General features: G+C 41.4%; 1 protein-coding gene across 11 annotated transcripts in view; it reads right to left on the minus strand.

The window, feature by feature from the left end:
* Positions 1-19,609, minus strand: part of MBNL2 (muscleblind like splicing regulator 2) — a 180,712-nt gene that overhangs the window by 104,567 nt on the left and 56,536 nt on the right. For 10 of the 11 annotated variants that reach the window (XM_032771443.2, XM_032771440.2, XM_032771438.2 and 7 more), the window contains exon 2: positions 5,090-5,893. The exons of the other annotated variant lie outside the window; for it this stretch is intronic. In XM_032771443.2, coding sequence (XP_032627334.1) covers positions 5,090-5,263 — 174 coding nt within the window. In that variant the 5' untranslated portion in view covers positions 5,264-5,893. The remainder of the gene's footprint in view (positions 1-5,089; positions 5,894-19,609) is intronic. 11 annotated transcript variants of the gene reach the window in all.

The following is a 19,609-nucleotide window of genomic DNA, read 5'->3' on the forward strand; positions in this document are numbered from 1 at the left end:
GACAACTGAGACGTAGGCAGGTCTGACAGGCCTGCCAATTGCATGACAAACATGCGAGATGTGTGACACTTGGCAGTTTGCTTATATGTACTCTGCTGATCAGGTGATTGCTGAACATCGGTGCCTGATTGGCTAAAGGTTTTCAAAAGCAACAGCTGATTCTGTGAATCTCAATTTTCAAGTGTCTGACTTGAGACATCTTCAAGGCAATTTTCAGAAAGTGCTGACCACCTATCCTCTGAAAAATAAAGCCCTCTTCAAAGTGTCTTTGGTTGGTCACTCAAAAATTGGGGCACCTAAATTCATCAGTAATGCATTTAAAGCTTGGCTATAGCTGGCACATTGCCAGCTTGTCACATTACCACATGTAATGGATAATTAACATCTAAGTCAAATTAAGGTGCCCAAAGTTTTAAAATCTGACAGCTCTCTGGCACTTGAAGTGGGTGCCAACAGCAGTCAGGGTGGCCTCATATGCTCTCAGTAGTGATGCTGCAGCAGTCAGCCAGGTAGAAACTGTTCACAAAAGAGACCGAGGCTTAGGGTGACCAGATGTCCCTATATCCGTCGGGGCACAATTTGTCCCAATATTTTGCTCCGCTGGCAGCACTCGGGTTTTGGGGGGTTTTTTGGGTCCACTGGCAGACTCCCTTCACATGTGTCCCGACATTTTCTTCATCTCATCTGGTCACCCTACCAAGGCTTTGTCTACACACTGAAATTGCATAAGTTTAACTTAAACCAGTTTTTAAACATTTACTTAAACCAGTGCAAAACCCTGGTTAGACACTCTCACATCAGTTTAAGAGTAGCTTATTTTGATTTAGTTTACACTTGTTCCTAATCAACTTTAGATAAATCAAAGTAAATCAGGTTTACATTGGTTGAAGAGTGTCCACACACCAGTTTTAACGGAGTCCATTTTAAATCACACCTTTAGTTAAATCGGCACAATCCTGCATGTAGACAAGCCCAGATATTTGTTGGCGGCACTTACCATGGAAAAGGAAACTTTCTTCTGTGGAGACACTCTATTCTGTGAGAGAGGCTGGAAAATAAAGAAATGGAAGACTCTGCACCAAAAAAATTAGAATAAGGCAGCTGACTAAGCAGAGACTAAGAGAGTACCTCTGGGCAGCGATGAGGGGAAGAGGGAGGTCCCTTGGCTGACTCAATGAAAATGAGAATACAAGAGGCTACATTTAGCTTAGGGCAGGGATGTCCAACCTTCAGCCCAGCAGAGCATTTCATAACGCCTGTGGCCTGCTTCAATACAATATACTAACAGCCGATTCATTAGCATTTTATCTTCTTGTTTACATCATTTTAGTTTACACAAGTGTGCAAATAGACAGTCCTATATAAAGAAACAACATATCTAAATACACATGAAACAAGCTGAACTTAAAACATAAATCAGTAAAAGTGATTAACTAAAATATGTAGAATCTGTTTGGCCCACACAAGGTTGTGCTTAGGTTTATATGGCCCTCCTGTGTAGTATGGTTGGGCACCGCCGCCTGTGCGAGTCTTGACAGGTCAGAGTAGCCGCACAATGAAAGAGTGCCCAGAAAGCGTTATTTAGCCAAGTCTTCTTCAGCACACATGCAGTTTAACTTTTACTTTTCAGCACTACCATCCACCTCCTCCCACTGGCCCAGCTAAACACTAAGCACTGCTGAAATCCTCTTTACACTTCCTGATGCTATCATATTCCCCAAAGCCCAGAAAAGAGGTTCAAGTCACTCCCACCTCCCTTCATCCCAATCAAGGACACAGTCAGACGGTTAAGTGGCAGTCTGTTGGTATGTGCAAAGTTACTCGTTACAGAGTGCCAGTTTGATTTGGAAAGTACTTTCTGTTCCTTGGCACTAAAACATCCAGCCAAGGACAGACACCTTCAGTGAGCCAGGACTTCCAATGGCATGTTCCATCCAGCCCTAGAGAAAACGAACCTGAGTTGATAGAAGACGAGGGATGAAATATGTTCTCACACTATCTTGGCAGCCCTTAAAAGGCAAGCCAAGTCCTGTAATCAATGGGTCTCAGTTGGGGGGTTGGAGGAAAGGCTATCTACCACATTCCTTCATCCAACCACCACAGCATTTTGGACTGGCACTTGTTCTATCCAGAAAAAAACCCCAAACAATCATCTGTTTGCTCAGCACCCTTGCCAGGATCATGAGGAAGTTAGTTTTAGGGACTGGGACATGGCAATCATTCCTAGTGGTCAGAGAAGGAGTCATATACCAGAAAACAGAGACAAAAGTCAGAACCAGAGTCACAGGCTAGATGCCAAAGCTAAAGGTCAAGCCAGATAAGAACATAAAAAGGCCATACTGGGTCAGACCAAAGGTCCATCTACCCCAGTATCTTGTCTTCAAACAGTTGCTAATGCCAGTGCCTCAGAGGGAATGAACAGAACAAGTAAGCATCAAGTGACTCATCCCCTGTCGCCCATTCCCAGCTTCTGGTAAACAGAGGCTAGGGACACCATCCCTGTCCATCCTGGCTAATAGTCACTGACGAACCTATCATGAACTTATCTGGTTCTGTTTGATCCCTGTTATAGATTTAGCTTTCGCAACATCCTCTGGCAAGAAGTTCCACAGGTTGATTGGGCGTTGAGTGAAGAAATATTTCCTTTTGTTTGTTTTAAATCTTCTGCCTATTAATTTCATTTGGTGACCCCTAGTTCTTGTGTTATGAGTAAATAACACTTGCTTATTTACTTTCTCCACACCAGCCATGATTTTATAGACTTCTATCATATCCCCCTTAGTTATCTCTTTTCCAAACTGAAAAGTCCCAGTCTTATTAATCACTCCTCATATGGCAGCTGTTCCATATCCCTAATCATTTTGTTGCCCTTTTCCAATTCCAATACATCTTTTTTGAGATGAGGTGACCACATCTGCATGCAGTATTCAAAATATGGGTTTATATAGAGACAAAATGATATTTTCTGTCTTATTATCTATCCCTTTCTTAATGATTCCCAACTTTCTGTTTGCTTTTTTGACTGCCGATGAACACTGAATGGAAGTTTTCAGAGAACTATCCAGAGTGACTCCAAGATCTCTTTCTTGAGATTCGGAGCCAAAGGTTAGAATCAGAGTCAGAGGCTGAATGCCAGGGCTGAAGATCAGAGTCGGAATCAGAATCAGAGACTCCAATCAACGGTCAGAGGCAGAGTCAATGTCGTAGGACAGGGGCAGGGATCAGGAACACAGCAGTAAAGCAGGACTCAGGCAAGAAGGCAGGGTCCAATGTAGCAGCCAGTCAGGGCCACACCCAGTTGCCTCTTTCTGGCTTAAGTAGTACAGCCAGACCAACTCGTGGATCCAAGCACTCTTCCAATCAAGACTCCCGTGGGTGGTGCCTCTGGTGGGGCTAAGGTTCCATGAGCCACTCAGCCCAGCAAACTGCCAGAGAGTGGCTGGGATACGTGGGTTGCTTAGAGACCTGTGGACCCAGATTTAAGACCTGTGGAGCCTCACACCTATTTCTGCAGAATTGCCAGGGCAAATCCCTCCCCAGAAGGCTTGACCCAGACAAGAAAATGCTGTCTTTTTCTGCAGAGAGGTTTGAAATGAAATTAACCAACTTCAGGCAGGTGTCTTGCTCCTGCCTAAGAACAGCTGGCCTCACCAAATAACTAGTAACCCCAAGCCAGTGGAAAACAGAGAATCAGAGTGGGGCAGTCAGTTCCTTGAGCACTACAATGAAGTCAAAGACCATGATAACTGACTTCAGATGGGGGAAAATCCAAAGCTGCACAGCCTTGCCCAACAGAGCCAATTACGTGTTCATACTAAACCTAGACAGGCCTCTCTCTCATGGCAAGTCCAGTGAATCGATCTCTTGCTTTGGTGATAGCAGCAACAATTGTTTGTCCTCTACAAAATCAGTCCCCCTTTCCCTCAAACATTTTCACTCCCACTACCTCCAGATATGGGTCAGGGTACTGCACCAGCCCTGTCTTTGAGTCATGTAAATGCACGCTGTAGCTAATGGACAAAATAGGCAAAATCTCAGCCAACTGAAAAACAGAGAAAACCGTAAGTGGCCCCATTGCCTGCTCACAGCTTGTTCTTTCCCACCACATTTCACTTATTTTTTCCTACATCCAAATTCACATTTTTTATAAACTCTATACTTTTCCTTATTCTTTAAATAACTGTTGTCTTCATCACCAGAAAGCCTCAGATGTTCTCACAGGCTGCCTCTCCAGCACCGACCTGTCATTAAAGAGAAACCTGGACCAGTTTCTGGAAGCTTAGGAGTACCCTGAACATGCCTATCATTCAAGTCGTATTTCTCCCTCCTGTCCAACTGATTGTTTTTATATGCTAAAATATGCATATATACTTAAACATAAAAAGCTTTTGTCTCAAAGTCCCATAAGTTTATGCCTTGTTTGTTTAACAATGCTAAAGTAAGTTTTAAGATATGAGAAGTTAGGAAACATGATTGTCTACCAATGTTAACTCTTAAGAGTTACTTGTAAGCTTCCACTCTATTCTTAACTTACTTCATACTCTATACTGTAGAAACAGCAGTACATATGACTAGTAATGCTATGGACTCAGCTTAGACCTCCCAATACCTAGAGTAGGTATGATACGGTGAGTTAAAGTTGAAGTAAAGGCCATAACTCTGTTTTCTCTCTTCTGTGGATTTAAATTAAACCCTTTTATTTATTGTAATTTGCTTTATTATCAATGGCACAATGGCCTAAATTTTAAACCAGACATTTGTTTTCATTTGACATGGAACAATGATAATGCATGAAAGGTCGTGTGAACACTCGTGTGAACACAATGGTCGTATCAGATGTCACCAATCAGGCATTCCATAGTCTTACACAGTTTGGAGGTGTAAACAACAGACATTTACATCCGACAGGAAAACACAAATTCTTTTAAAGCTTGAATAAACAAAACTTAAGACAAACAAAATCTGGAACACATGCAGTACTCCTAGAACAAATTGTTCTGAACGTATGAATATTAAGATGAAATTATTATTTATATTTTTGATGTAAAGTATTAGTATTTTCATTAACACATGCAACTTTCTTCCTTACCTTTAGGGAATCAAAGCAGGCAATAACTCTTCCATTTTCAATCTGGCAACTTTTGGGGGGATGTGCAAATTTGCATTCCTCATCAGAACGCGAACAAGTTCCTCTCTGAAATTGTCGGCACACTTCTAATGTCAGCCATTTTGTATCTCTTACAGGAGTAACATTCAAAGCCATGATGAAAAACTGATTTAGGTTTTGTGAATAACTATTAAGTGAATTATGCCAAGGCAATCTACAACAATTCCAAAAACTATAGTTGAGAGAAGCTCTGTGCTTTTTTTCTATCGGCAATGAAGTAATAAATTGCTTAATGGAGCCCAATACACACAAAGCAGAATGAGCAAAGACAATTTATCAGCAAGCAGTCACTCATCAATCAATATGTCCCACTTGTAGACTTTTGGCTGCAAAAAAATCATGCTCAGTAGCATCTCTGGCTGTAAAATATCTGAGTCTCCAGATTGGATCACTGAGACAATCGTTTTAAATAAAGTTACTTCAGTGCAATGGCACTCCTTGATATAACATTAATTCTTTGCAGGCCGCTTGCTGGTATTGATTACACAGGAAAAGCAATGCAGTCAGCTTATTCACGTCCTGGCAGTAATTTTCTTCAGCTTTTTTTAATATGGAAGCCAGTTTCACATCAAGCAATTGGCAAACCAAGACAGTTGAGGTCTCTTCTGTGACATATAAGGTCAGGGCGATGTCTAGCTGGCAGAGATAATATTTTGAAAACACATTCAGGCGTCGCAATCCTCTCTCGTAAAAGTGACTTCACAAAGGCACTTTTTAATAATTGACCTGACAAAACAAATAAAATATCAGTTTATACTCAACCTTTCAAAAATCAACATTTTGAAAAACAATCACCACTTTTTTTATCATGGACACTGAAAATGTGCAGTTAATGCAGTAAACTAGTGCAGATTTAAATTTAAAAAATATTAAAAATCAGCCTCTTCCATGAAGTTATTCATGATAAGGGAATAACCAACTGAAAAAGGTATTGCAGCAATATTCTAGGCAACAATCCAAAAATTGGGAATGACTCAAACAGATGAATGTAGAAGATAAAATAATTAGGCATGCTGCTTCTGAAACAATTCAATCTAACGTGCTTAGATTCCAAAATAATGTATTAGAGCCACAGTTTCCAATTAATCAGTTAGTCTTTTAGATTGCATTATTGAGTGTTGTAAACAGCTACTTATTATGTATTCTGTTTATAAAAAATGAAGATGGTAGAATTTTGTATGAATGTGTCTCTTGGAAAAAAAAAAAAAGATTTTGTCTTTATAACGGGAAAACCTGTTTCTAATAGAAAGAATGTTAACTGATTTTTTAAAACTACAGACCATTTCTAAAAGGTTTCATGTAAGGCTGCAGTAAGCTTCTAATTGTTTAAATGTTCTCTAAGCATTTAACTTTTATTGTGAACCTAAATTGTTTCTCAATTAAAATGTATTCATGGTTGTTGTTTTTTATAAAGTATAAATGAAGGCCAAAGAGTTTGACACAAATATACATAACAATATATTATTACAAAAATAAGCTTTAACTGTAGACAAGATGACTGTAGACATGATTTCTGCTCTAACTATGCTTTAAAAACATCAAACTTGGTTGAATAATTAAGTGTTTTATGCAGATTCTACCAGAGCAAAGAAGTGATTACTTTTCTTGAATAATGAAGCTATTTTGTACGCTAAGTAGAATCCAGAGTGATTTTCTATTAAAAGTACATCGAGAAAAAAATTCATATTTTATAGTACACAGTTCTATAAGAAGCTCCATCCATGCTTATACAAAAACTGTGTATTATATGACAATATTTAATAGTGTATATTATAATTAATTAAACACAGCATTACAGTGCATATATACAAGGGGGTATAGTTAAGGTTACACATGCAAACTTAACTTTGGTATTTCCTGACTTTGAGTGCCTAATCAATATTGACCAACATTTTTAAAAATGTCTAAAGTTTGGCTTCTAAATCCATATTTAGGCAACTAAGTAAGTGTCCTGATTTTCAAAAGTACAGAGCATCCAAGCGGCTTCCACTGACACAGACTCAGGTGGGACTAACAATGTGGAAGAACTTGGTGAGGGGGTATTTAGAGGAGAAACTGCCCTTTGTAAGAAGGACAGGGAAAGAGTTGTTTGGGAAGCTAGGGATTGTGGGGGGAGTGAAAGACAGAGGAAGATTCCCTTTGTAAGAAGGACAGGGGAAGAGTTGTTTGGGAAGCTGGGGATTGTGGGGGGAGTGAAAGACAGAGGAAGATTCATAAACTAAAAGATTCCAAGGCCAGAGGACATCATTGTGATCATCTAGTCTGACTTCCTATATGGCACAGGCCATAGAACTTCCCTCAAATATTCCTAAGCAAAGCAGATCTTTTAGAAAAACATCCGATCTTGATTTAAATATTGCCAATGATGGAGAATGCACCATAACCTTTGGTAAATTGTTCCAATTGTTAATTATCCTCACTGTTGAAAAGAATACACCCTATTTCCAGTTTAAATTTGTCTAGCTTCAAATTCCAGCCAGTAGATCCTGTCATACCTTTCTCTGCTAGATTGACGAGCCCATTATTAAATATCTGTTCCTCATGAAATCAAAGTCATCCTTTAATTTTCTCTTTGTTAAACTAAATAGAACGAGCTGTTTGAGTCTATCACTATAAGGCAGGTTTTTCTAATCCTTTAACCAAAGTTGTGGCTCTTCTCTGAACCCTCTGCAAGATATCAGCATTCTTCTTGAACTGTGGCATGAGAACTGGACATACTATTCCAGCAGTAGTCGCACCAGCACCACATACAGAGGTAAAATAAATTCTCTGCTCTTACTCAAGATTCACTTATTTACACATCCTAGGATCATATTAGCTCTTTTGGTCCCAGCATCACACTGGGAGCTCATGTTCAGCTGATTAATCACCACAACTGCCAAATCTCTTTCAGAGTCACTGCTTCTCAGAAGAGAGTTCCCCATTCTGTAAGTATGCCTACATTCTTTGTTCCCAGATGTATACATTTACACTTAGCCATATTAAAATGCTTATTGTTTGCTTGTGCTCAGTTTACCGAGCGATCCAGATCTCTCTGAATCAGTGATCCGTATTCTTCATTATTTACCACTTTCCCAATTTTTGTGTCATCTTCAAACTTTATCAGTGATGATTTTATGTTTTCTTTCAGGTCACTGGTAACAATTTTAAAAAGCACAGAGCCAAGAACCAATCCCCATGGAACCCCACTGGGAACACATCCACTTCATGATTCCTCATTTATAATTACATTTGAAGACCTATCGGTTAGTCAGCTTTTAATCCATTCAATGTGTGCCATGTTAATATTATATCATTCTAGATTTTTAATCAAACTGTTATGTGGTACCAAGTCAAATGCCTTACAGGAGTCTAAGTATATTTCATCAACACTATTAGCTTCATCAACCAAACTTGTAAACTTAAAAAAAGACATTAAGTTAGTTTGACAGGATGTATTTTCCATAAACCCAGGTTGATTGCATTACTTAATCACCCTTCTTTAATTCAGTCTCTCCGTTATCTTGCCCAGGATTGATGTTAGTCTGAAGGGCCTATAATTGCACCAGTAATCTGGTTTACCCTTTTAAAATAGTGGCATAACATTAGCTTTCTTATGGTCTTCTGGAAATTTCCCAGTGCTCCAAAACTTATTAAACATCAGCTTTAATGGTCCACCAAGCTTCTCAGCCAGCTCTTTTAAAAAACTCTTGGATACAAGTTATCAGGACCTGCTGATTTCAAAATGCCTAAACTTTAGTGGCTGGTTTTTTAACATATTCTTGAGATGCTGGTGGAATGGACAGAGTGTTATAATATATGACATGACTAGGTCATCTGTTTTCTTCCCCAAATACAGAACAAAAATATTTATTGAACACTTCTGCCATTTGTGCATTATTATTGATAATGCTACCATTTCCACATATGAATGAACTAATACCATTGTTAAGATTAAGTTCCTAATACACTTATTTCTGCTGGCCATAGAGTTCTCCTATGTGATAATTCCCGTATCAGTTTTCTATAATTCATACATTCTGATTTATATTCATAACTCTAAACTTGCCATTTCTTCCATTTGTTAGACATTTAAATTTATTTATTTTACATCTGCCTTCACTTCCCCTCTAAATCAGGTCACTTCTTTAATCAGTATGGCCTTCTTCCTTGATTGTGGTGTTTTGGGTAGCAAACTAAGCAGGGATCAGCAGCCTTTAGCACACGACTCACCAGGGTAAGCCCCCTGGCAGGCTGGGCCAGTTTGTTTACCTGCTGCATCCGCAGGTTCGGCCGATCGCAGCTCCCACTGATCACAGTTCGTCACTCCAGGCTAATGGGGGTGGCGGGAAGCAGCGGACAGCACATCCCTCAGCCCGTGCTGCTTCCCGCTGCCCCCATTGGCCTGGAACGGCAAACTGCGGCCAGTAGGAGCCGCGATCAGCCAAACCTGCAGATGCGGCTGGTAAACAAACCGGCCCAGCCCGCCCAGGTGCTTATCCTGACGGGCTGTGCCCCAAAGGTTGCCAATCCCTGTAATAAAGTATTCTTAAACGATTTCCAACTATTATTCACATTTTTTTGATTAAATTCTTCCTCCCAGCTGATCTGGCTCAAGATTGTTTTCAGCTTTGTGAAAATAGCCCTTTTAAAGCATCAAGTATATATATCATTGATCTGGATTTTATTCAGTTTGCACATTATAAATATAATCAAGTCATGATTTGTATCTAAGTTACCAATAATTTTTACTTCTATGTTCAGTTCCTTTTTATCTGTCAAGATCAAACAATAACTAACAGAAAATGTGGAAATGGCAGAAGTGTTAAATTAATTTTTTTGTTTCAGGTTTCACCAAAAAGGTTAGCAATTAGATGTGTAACATAGTGAATGCCAGTGAAAATAAGGTAGGATCAGAGACCAAGAGAGGGAAAGCACAAGTTAAAAATTACTTAGACAAGATAGATGTCTTCAAGTCACCAGGGCCTTATGAAATGCATCCTAGTATACTCAAGGAGCTGACTGAGGAGATATCTGAGCCATTAGCAATTATCTTTGAAAAGTCATGGAAGATGGGAGAGATTCCAGAGGACTGGAAAAAGGTAAATATAGTGCCCCTCTGTAAAAAGGGAAATAAGGACAACCCGGGGAATTACAGACCAGTCAGCTTAACTTCAGTGCCTAGAAAGATAATGGAGCAAATAATTAAGCAATCAATTTGCAAACACCTAGAATATAATAAGGTGATAAATAACAGTCGGCATGGATTTGTCAAGAACAACTCTTGCCAAACCAACCTAATACAGCTTTCTTTGACAGGGTAACAAGCCTTGTGGAGGGGAGGGAGAGGGAGAAGAGGTAGATGTGATATATCATGACTTTAGTAAGGCTTTTGATACTGTCTCACATGATCTTCTCAAAAACAAACTAGGGAAATACAAGCTAGATGGAGCTACTATAAGGTGGGTGCATAACTGGCTGGAAAACCATTCCCATAGAGTAGTTATCAGTGGTTCACAGTTATGCTGGAAGGGCCTCTTGAGCGGAGTCCTGCCAAGATGAGTTCTGGGTCTAGTTCTATTCAATATCTTCATCAATGATTTAGATAATGGCATAGAGAGTACACTTACAAAGTTTGAGGAGGGGCTGCAAGTGCTTTGGAGGATAGGATTAAAATTCAAAATTATCTGGACAAACTGGAGAAATGGTCTGAAGTAAATAGGATGAAATTCAGTAAAGACAAATGCAAAAGTACTCCACTTAGGAAGGAACAATCAGTTGCACACATATAAAATGGGAAATGACTGCTTAGGAAGGAGTTCTGCAGAAAAGAATCTGGGGGTCTAAGCGGATCACAAGCTAAACAGGAGTCAACAGCATAATACTGTTGCAAAAAACATCATCGTCATTCTGGGATGTATTAGCAGGAGTGTTGTAAGCAAGACACAAGAAGTAATTCTTCCACTCTATTCCACGCTGATTAGGTCTCAGCTGAAGTTTTGTGTCCAGTTCTGGGCATCACATTTCAGGAAAGATGTGAACATGTTGGAGAAAATCCAGAAAAGAGCAACAACAACAAAAATTAAAGGTCTAGAAAACATGACCTATGAGGGAAGATTGAAAAAATTTTGTTTGTTTAGTCTACAGAAGATACGATTGAGGCCTGGGCTACACTAGCGAGGGGGGGAAGGAGGGGTCGATCTAAGATACTTAAGTATCTTATCTCAACTTACCTGACCGTCCTCACAGTGGCAAGTCGACTACCGCGGCTCCCCTGTCAACTCTGCTTACTCCTCCTGCCAAGGTGGAGTACAGGCGTCAATTCGGGGATTGATTGATCGCATCTAGATTAGATGCAATAAATCGATCCCCAATACATCGAATACTACCTGCCGATCTGGCGGGCAGTATAGACATACCCTGAGAGGGGACATGATAACAGTTTTCAACTACATAAAAGATTGTTACAAGGAGGAGATAGAAAAATTATTCTCCTTAACCTTTGAGGATAGGACAAGAAGCAATGGGCTTAAATTGCAGCAAGGGCAGTTTAGGTTGGAGATTAGGAAATCTTCCTGTCAGAGTGGTTAAGCACTGAAATAAACTGCCCAGGGAGGTTGTGGAATCTCCGTCATTAGCAATTTTTAAGAGCAGATTAGACAAACACCTGTCAGTGATGGTCCAGATTCTAGATAATACTTAGTTCTGCCATGGGTGCAGGGGACTGAACTAAATGACCTCTTGAGGTGCTGTCCAGTCCTATGATTCTAAGAATCTATTAAGTCTAACACAGAATTCTCCTGAGTTGGATACAGGTAGGAAATAGTCATCTATAATATACAGAAATTCCAAGGTTGTTTTAGTCCTGGCAGCATGAGACCTCCAGTATACATCACTGTCACACTGTCCAAGATCACACAGCTTTTTTCCCTATACATTATAAATAGGTTCAATGAGATTTGATGGTCTGTAGCAGACATCAACTGATATCCCATCTTGTGCTCTACCTGTTAGATCCTTAATCCATAAACATTCAGGATCATTTTCTTCTGAGTTATCAGGGACTTGGAAACAGGTAATGCCATTTTTGACATAGTGTCATTCCCCCTCCTCTTTTTGCCCACTCAATCCTTCCATAATAGGTTATAAACACTGATTTTAAAATTCAAATCATGGGAATCATCACATGAGGTTTCAGTAATACCAACTAGATTAAATTTATGCTCATAAATCTGCAATTCCAAATCCTCTTGTTTGTAACCCAGGCTCCTAGCATTGGGGTATAGGCAATTAAAGACTTGAGGAAGAGAAGAGTTTAAGTAGTTTGGGCCAGACTTGGGGTATGTCTACACTAAAAACTTAAATTGACATATATTAGGTCAACTTATAGCCACCATGGTAATTACTGTGGTGATGTACGTTCACACTACCTTCCTCGGGTTGGTGGTGTGTGTCCTCACCAGGAGTACTTTCACCAACCTAAGAGGGGCAGTGTGGGAAGCTGAGAGCCTGGTCTCTCAGCTCTGCTGGCAGCTCCCTGCTGGGAGCCCAGCTGCCCCAACGGGCTGCCCCCTCCATCTCCCCATTCCCTGCCAGGAGCAGGATGGAAGACACGCAGGGCTTCTTGCCTTCCTGTTCCCCACCAGAAGCATAGTCCAGGCTTTTCTCCCTGGCTCCCAGTGGGGATCAGGGTCCAGCCACCTGGGTTTGTGACCTCCCACTAGGAACAGGGTTCAGCCGCTTGGGCTTCTCACTCCAACTGCCAGCTGGGAACTAGGGCCAGCCACCCAGGCTTCTTGCGTTGGCTCCCAGCTGGGAGCAGGGTCCAACTTCCCAGCTCTCCAGAGGAGCAGAGGGCAGCTGGGCTCTAGACGCCTGGCTTTCTTGTCCACAGGAGCTGTGAAATTTGACGAGAGCTAATAGCCGATGAAACACAGTATCTACACAAGCAGCAGAGAATCCTGTGGCACCTTATAGACTAACAGACGTTTTGGAGCGTGAGCTTTCGTGAGTGAATACCCACTTCGTCAGATGCAGGTAACCTGACATAAGCCCTATGCCTCTTGTGAGGGTGGAATTATGTTGGTGTCATAGGGCACTTACATCAGCGGGACAAGGCTGTCGTGTGTACACTGATATAATTAGGTTGACATAAGCAGCCTTACATCAACCTGTGCAGTGTAAACAGAGCCTGGGGTATTTGAGGGAAGAAAGTCACACAGCTTTGGAAGATAGGAATTGGATAGGGAGTGAGACGAGAGGTTGTGGAGGAAGAAGGAAGGAAGGAGACAAAGGAAAGGAAGGGAGAAGGAGAGGGTTTGGAGGAAAGGTAGAGAGAAGCAGCATATGGTGAGAATTGAGAGAGAGAATTTTGGTAGAAAGGGAGGACAGAGTGAAAGACTGAGGGAGAAGTAGGAAAATCCAGGGGGTTTGGTGGAAAGGCAGGAGTGAGTGAGGGGAAAAGAAACAAAGGATATATGGAATGGGATAAAGCCGACAGATTGCAGAATTCACAGGTGTGCTGCAACCACAAGTTTCTTCCTCATGGTGTACCCTCTGTGAAGGGGTTCTCCCAACAGGTGAAGTGTGGCCTCTGAAACCCCTAGAAGAGCTCCCAGTTCATGGACTACTATTAGTATGTTGAGGATGGGAGAGGGTACATGGCTGGGGCAGTCCTGTGCTCTGGCTATTCCCCAGCTGCAATGCCCACAGGTGACCTTGAGTAGCCAGACACAAGAAGGAAGCTAACCAAAGTAGTACAATCATCACCAATGGAGAACTCCATGGAGCTGGGACACTGTGGTTTTGTAGGGAAGGGTCTTTGTTTCATCCCAAATTTGTGAGCAAAATTACTTCACTGCCTGCAATTTCCATTACAATCACTGTATCCTCTACTTGTAACACACCAAACACACACACGCACCCCATAATATAAATGTTAAATAAACAATAATACCCATTCACTGACATTCAAAATATAAAATTGTGGCAGTGAAGTTTCAGAAAACTTTAGACATGATAAAGATAAGGAATCCAAGTTATTTCAAGGTTCATCCTGCTTTTGTTGTTGTTTACTTCATTTTGGGTCCATCTCATGCCTTTGGGTTTTGTGGGATTGAAGCTATAACCATACAACCAAAATATGTCCATGAACATGGGTTGCCACAGAGTAATGAAATAAACCCATGGAAGTTAATCTGTAGACACTAAATAATTTAGCCTTGTGCCACCGCTTGAAATGTTATCCCCATGAGGCAGATGGAAAAACCGAGGCATGGAGGAGATAAATGCTTTGCCCAAGATCACTCAGGAAGTCTGTGGCAGAGCTTGTACTAGATCCCAGACATTTTGACTCCCCAATGCTATGTTTTAAACCTCAAGACCTTCCCTCCCTCCTCAAGGTAGGTATCACATTATTGCTTTTCTATAATGTATTTAATTTAGGATTTTTCCTTTATCTTTTAAATAAATAAAAGGAACTTTTTAAATAAAAAAAAGCAGAGACGTTTAATTAGTAACTCCTCAAAAGTTCTAACTATGAGAAGAGCTGAGCAACTAAACTCAGTGAGTTGCAGGTATTCAACATATCACAAGATCAGGCCTCACATGTCGATTAACAGACCTTGGTAGAGCTCTTAGCTGGAATGTACAAGCTTTTTAAAGCACTTCTCTATTTACACTGTCAAGCTAAATATAAAATATGAGCTCCTTTGGCCCAACAGCTTTGCTGTATCAAAGTGACAACCCTGAGTAATGAAAAAGCTGAGGCTTCATAGATATGCTGTGCTTGTGCTTCAGTAGCCGTGGTCATGAGTAAATTCTGTTGGCCTCGTTGTCAACTAAGGACCTGATCCTTCAAACTGATATGCACAATTAATAGCTCCCAGCACAGGAGGATCCCATAGTCCCAGCATAGGTCATCAATGGAAACAGTAGTTTCAAAATTAAAGCAATTTTCCAGTTATACTTAGGGCACTAAGAAATAAAAAAGCATTAGTTAGTTCTATCCCACCCAGCCCTCAGTATTATAACTACATCTAAACTGTTCCACACCAAATGTCAACAGTAGGGCTTGATTCACAACTACCTTGTACCTTGGTAGTCATTTACAACTGAGCAAAATGGTGCTACAATAGCATTTTACACCTATTTTGCACAGATGTACATAACTACACAAGGTGCAAGGCAGGGGAGATACAGGTCCTAAATCTAATTCCAACTGGAATGAATGAATGGCCACAAAACACATGCCCAGCAAGGACCTTACCATTCCTGTCTGCACTAGCATGTTCTTTTCCAGTAGAAAAAAATGCCCATTCTGAACAACTGCAGATTCATTTATTTAATATTTATATTACAGTGCCAAACAAAGGCTCAAATCAGCACTGAGATCTTAGTGTCCTAGGTGCTTTACAAACGTATTACATACAAAAAAAAAATATTTAAAAAACCATTAGGTTGCAAAGTAAAGTATCCAAATGTTCGAAAATGCCAGAATTAAGGTTGCCCATGAAACCTCATAAAAATATGTCTACACTACAAATACTACAGCGGCAATGCTGCAGATACACTATGTGTAGCATTGTCATACAGATAATTAGTATAGTGATGAAAGGGTTTTTTCCATCATTGTAGTAAATCCACTCCTTCAAGAGGTGGCAGCTGCATCTACAGTAGGGTTGCAGCCCCCCTGTGCATAAATTATGTATTATATTACAATTTTAATTACATGGTTACATTATTTTATCCATGGGGATCCTGCCACATTTGCTTATTTTTGAGTGTTTTTGACTTTGCAACCGTTAAGTTCTTTTAATGTAGTTTTTTTGCATGTAATTTCCCACACTTTTAAAAAAGCTAACTGAAAAAACAAAAATACTATCATATGGAACGGTGCTGATCCCTACCTAGGTCATTAGCAGGGTTGGAACCTATAGACCCACAGCACAGACCTCTGCAACTTGAATTAACAGACTAACTGGTAGCAGTAGTTACTCTCTGAGTGTTCTAATCCAGAGGTCAGCAACCCCTGGCACACGACTCGCCTGCATAAGCACCCCGGCGGGCTGGGCCTGTTTGTTTACCTGCCACGTTGGCAGGTTCGGCCAATCACGGCTCTCACTGGCCACAGTTTGCCGTCCCAGGCCAATGAGGATGACGGGAAGCGCCACGGGCCAAGGGACGTATTGGCAGTGGCTTCCCGCTGCCCCCATTGGCCTGGGACGGCGAACTGCAGCCAGTGGGAGCCGCGATCAGCCGAACCTGCCGACATGGCAGGTAAACAAACTGGCCCGGCCCGCCAAGGTGCTTACCCTGGCAAGCCGCATGCCAGAGGTTGCTGACCCCTGGACTAGTCATTAGAGGGGGATGAGATGCAAACTTTGGCAATGGGTTTCACTGCCATTTACTAGACTGGATGACATTTTATGGCCTGTGATACACAGGAGGTCAGAATAAATGATCTAATCATCCTTCTGGCCTTATTTTAGACAGCAGAGGAATGCTGGATCTCAGGAATTGAGGATCTGGAGGTGAGTGTGCATTATTGTTAAAGACCCTTCTTCTCTGAGCATATCTCCCCATCCCCAGCCAGCTATTATACCCCTCCGCATCAGGGAAGATAACTTCCTACTCTTCCGTGTTGCCTGGACAACATCAGGGGGAGCAGTGAGAGCAAAGGAGAGACTATCCCCACTTACAGTTCCTGTGTTGGTGCCACAGCAACCCCTAGCATCAGGGAGCAGCGATTGCAGGGAAAGTCCTGCTCAGAACTTGCAGCCCTGGGCAGCAGCATACTCAGTGCAGACAGCATTGGAGAATTTAGCTGTCAAACTAACAAACCTCAGCAAATTCTGAAAGGTGATTTTCAGAGGCGAATAACCTCGGCAAAATGTAGGTGGATTTTCATAGGGAAAACAAAAGGTGTCCCTCTTGCCAAATTTCAAACTTGAAGGTGCTAGAAACCATTTTTACTGAAACTTTTAATGGAAAAAGTCTTAGACCAAATAATTTAAAGTTTGTCAAAGCTATAAGCACCTGAATACAGGGTTTTGCAATAGAAAGTTTTAGGCAACCCTAACTATAGGCATCACTTAATAGCACTGCCTACAAATCTGAGAACACGACAGCACCCCTGCCCTGAAGAGCTTACAGCCAGAACAAACAAACAGATGAAAACTTAAGATCCTATGTTGTTGTGAGCCTTGATATTCAGTGAGCTCTAGGGGCCTGCTTAGGAAAAGGCACATTACTCTTAAATTTGACATTCTCTTCAATCTACAGTTAAGAGTAATTTGCATAAGCAGTGGCTCCTGCTAGAGATAACAGGATAAATATAGGCAGCATGAGAAGAAATACAATCTCTCTCAGAAGTGCTAGGATAACCCTAGAGACTCAGACATGGTGAGTCTCTAGCTAATATATACATTCCTACAGGTGCCTCCCCAGACTACTGAATAGTTGTCTAAATATTGGGAAATTTGATGGTGCATGGTCCTTCCTGAGTATTTTTTCAAAGCTTTACTACTGGGATTTGGTCTTTAGGGAGGAATCTTGTTCCATTCAGCCTCTAATTCTGCACAACGTGTTTCAAGTAAGAGATCCCAAGTTCAACTGTTTTAGGAAGATGAAGTGGAGGCTTTTTCCTTGAATCACTCACTGGTGGTATATTATCAGTTATATATTAACACACACAGAACCTCAATTGTGAAACAGCTAGGGATGCTACATATAAATATACCTGACCCAAAAAAACAAAACATGGAAAGTTAAGCCCCTTAATGGTACATGCCCTCTACTCCTCCACTCACAAGCAACACTTTATCAAACCCCTGCATAGCACAAACCAGGCACTGCAACCTTAACCCTGCACCCCTTTCACACTTCTGCAAACACACTTTTACCAAACTGTTTTCCCCTCACCAATAGTGGTTGTGGCCATTTGGTATAGTAGTAGGTTGTTTCAAGCGAGGTAGATTGGTAACGATGTGTGCAGAAAAAGGATTAAAGGAGATGATGAAAAGCTAGTACAGAAATAAAAGGTTTGATATTGTGATCCGTCCAAAGCACTATTATGGCTAAAACCCATATAGCAGGAACACAGTAATGTTTCAGAATACACATAGGCTGAACACTTTTTCCAGCATGCTTCTATTACTAGGGCTATCCTGTTTGTAACAATTCCTCGGTAAATCAACACTCTTACATATATAATAGAAGTGCTAATGTAGTATAATAAAAGCACTAATAAAATAAGATGATAGAAGCTCTAGGTTGTGGGGGCTGTGTGCTGGGCCAAGAGGCCTGCTAGGCTAGGTTGAGAGTTTACTAATGAGGCTCTAGCCTGCAATTCTTTGATCCACAATCCCTTTAGGTTCCCTGGAGAAGGAGGAGGAGCTAACTCAGGGAAACCAGTGGTTTAAAAAGGCAGCTCCTAAGCAACGAGAGGAGCTAGCGAACAGTAGGGTGACCAGATGTTCCGATTTTTTATAGTCCTGCTATTTGGGGCTTTGTCTTATACAGGCACCTATTACCACCCACCCTTGTCCCGATTGTTCACACCTGCTATCTGGTCACCCTAGCGAACAGGGAATTTTTACCATGGAGTTTAGAGAGGAAGTACAAAAGGTTGATATGCCTAATCAACATACTCCAAACTTAGGCTAATAGCCTGCCATCCCCCCGCTCCCCCCAAAAACAAACAAAAAACAAACAGAGTAAAAATAATGCAGGCAGAAGTCCAGCAACAGAGCGGAGGCTATCCAACTTATTTCATATAGTGGAAGCAGACCATTACACTCAGAGAGACAGTATGGGCTCTTGAGACTGGAGTGGCTGAACTAGAAGAGCTAAGGAGGGAGAGAGAGAAAGATGAGACGAGACTTCCAGGGACACAATACAGCAGTTCCATCCCCAATCTGATGACCTTTGTGCTATTGAAGAGGATGAAAGTCTCGGGGAAGGAGATGTCATGGTATGCTCTTGCACTGAGGATACCCCTCCAGGGAACCCTGTTATTAGGAAGAGCCAGGTAATAATTTAATTACTATCAGAAAAATAGTTGGGTTTGCAATGACTGGGAGAACTGCATGGTAAACTGCCTGCTAGGGGTGGAGGATGAGGATCTCACAAGACATCTAGATGGATTTGCATGCAATGCTGGGAAGGAGTCAGAGGTCATGGTACATGTAGGTACCCATGACATAGGAACAGGTAGGAGAGAGGTCTCAGAGGTCAAATTTAGACTACTAGGTAAGAGATTAACGGAGCCAGCAAACAGAGCTGCTAACAGGGGAATTTCAGTGGGAGTTTCCACGGGGAGGTTGCAGGGGAGACTAAGGCAGAGAAACCAACAAGCCAGATAAGGGAAGGGGCAGGGGTCTGCCAGCAGCCCAGTGCTTGTTGGGGGCCTGTGGTGCGGTGTGTGGCGTGGACTGCCAGGCACAGAGTTGGAAGGCCATGACT

This window comes from Chelonoidis abingdonii, chromosome 1, assembly GCF_003597395.2.
Source record: "Chelonoidis abingdonii isolate Lonesome George chromosome 1, CheloAbing_2.0, whole genome shotgun sequence".
NCBI lineage: Eukaryota > Metazoa > Chordata > Testudines > Testudinidae > Chelonoidis > Chelonoidis abingdonii.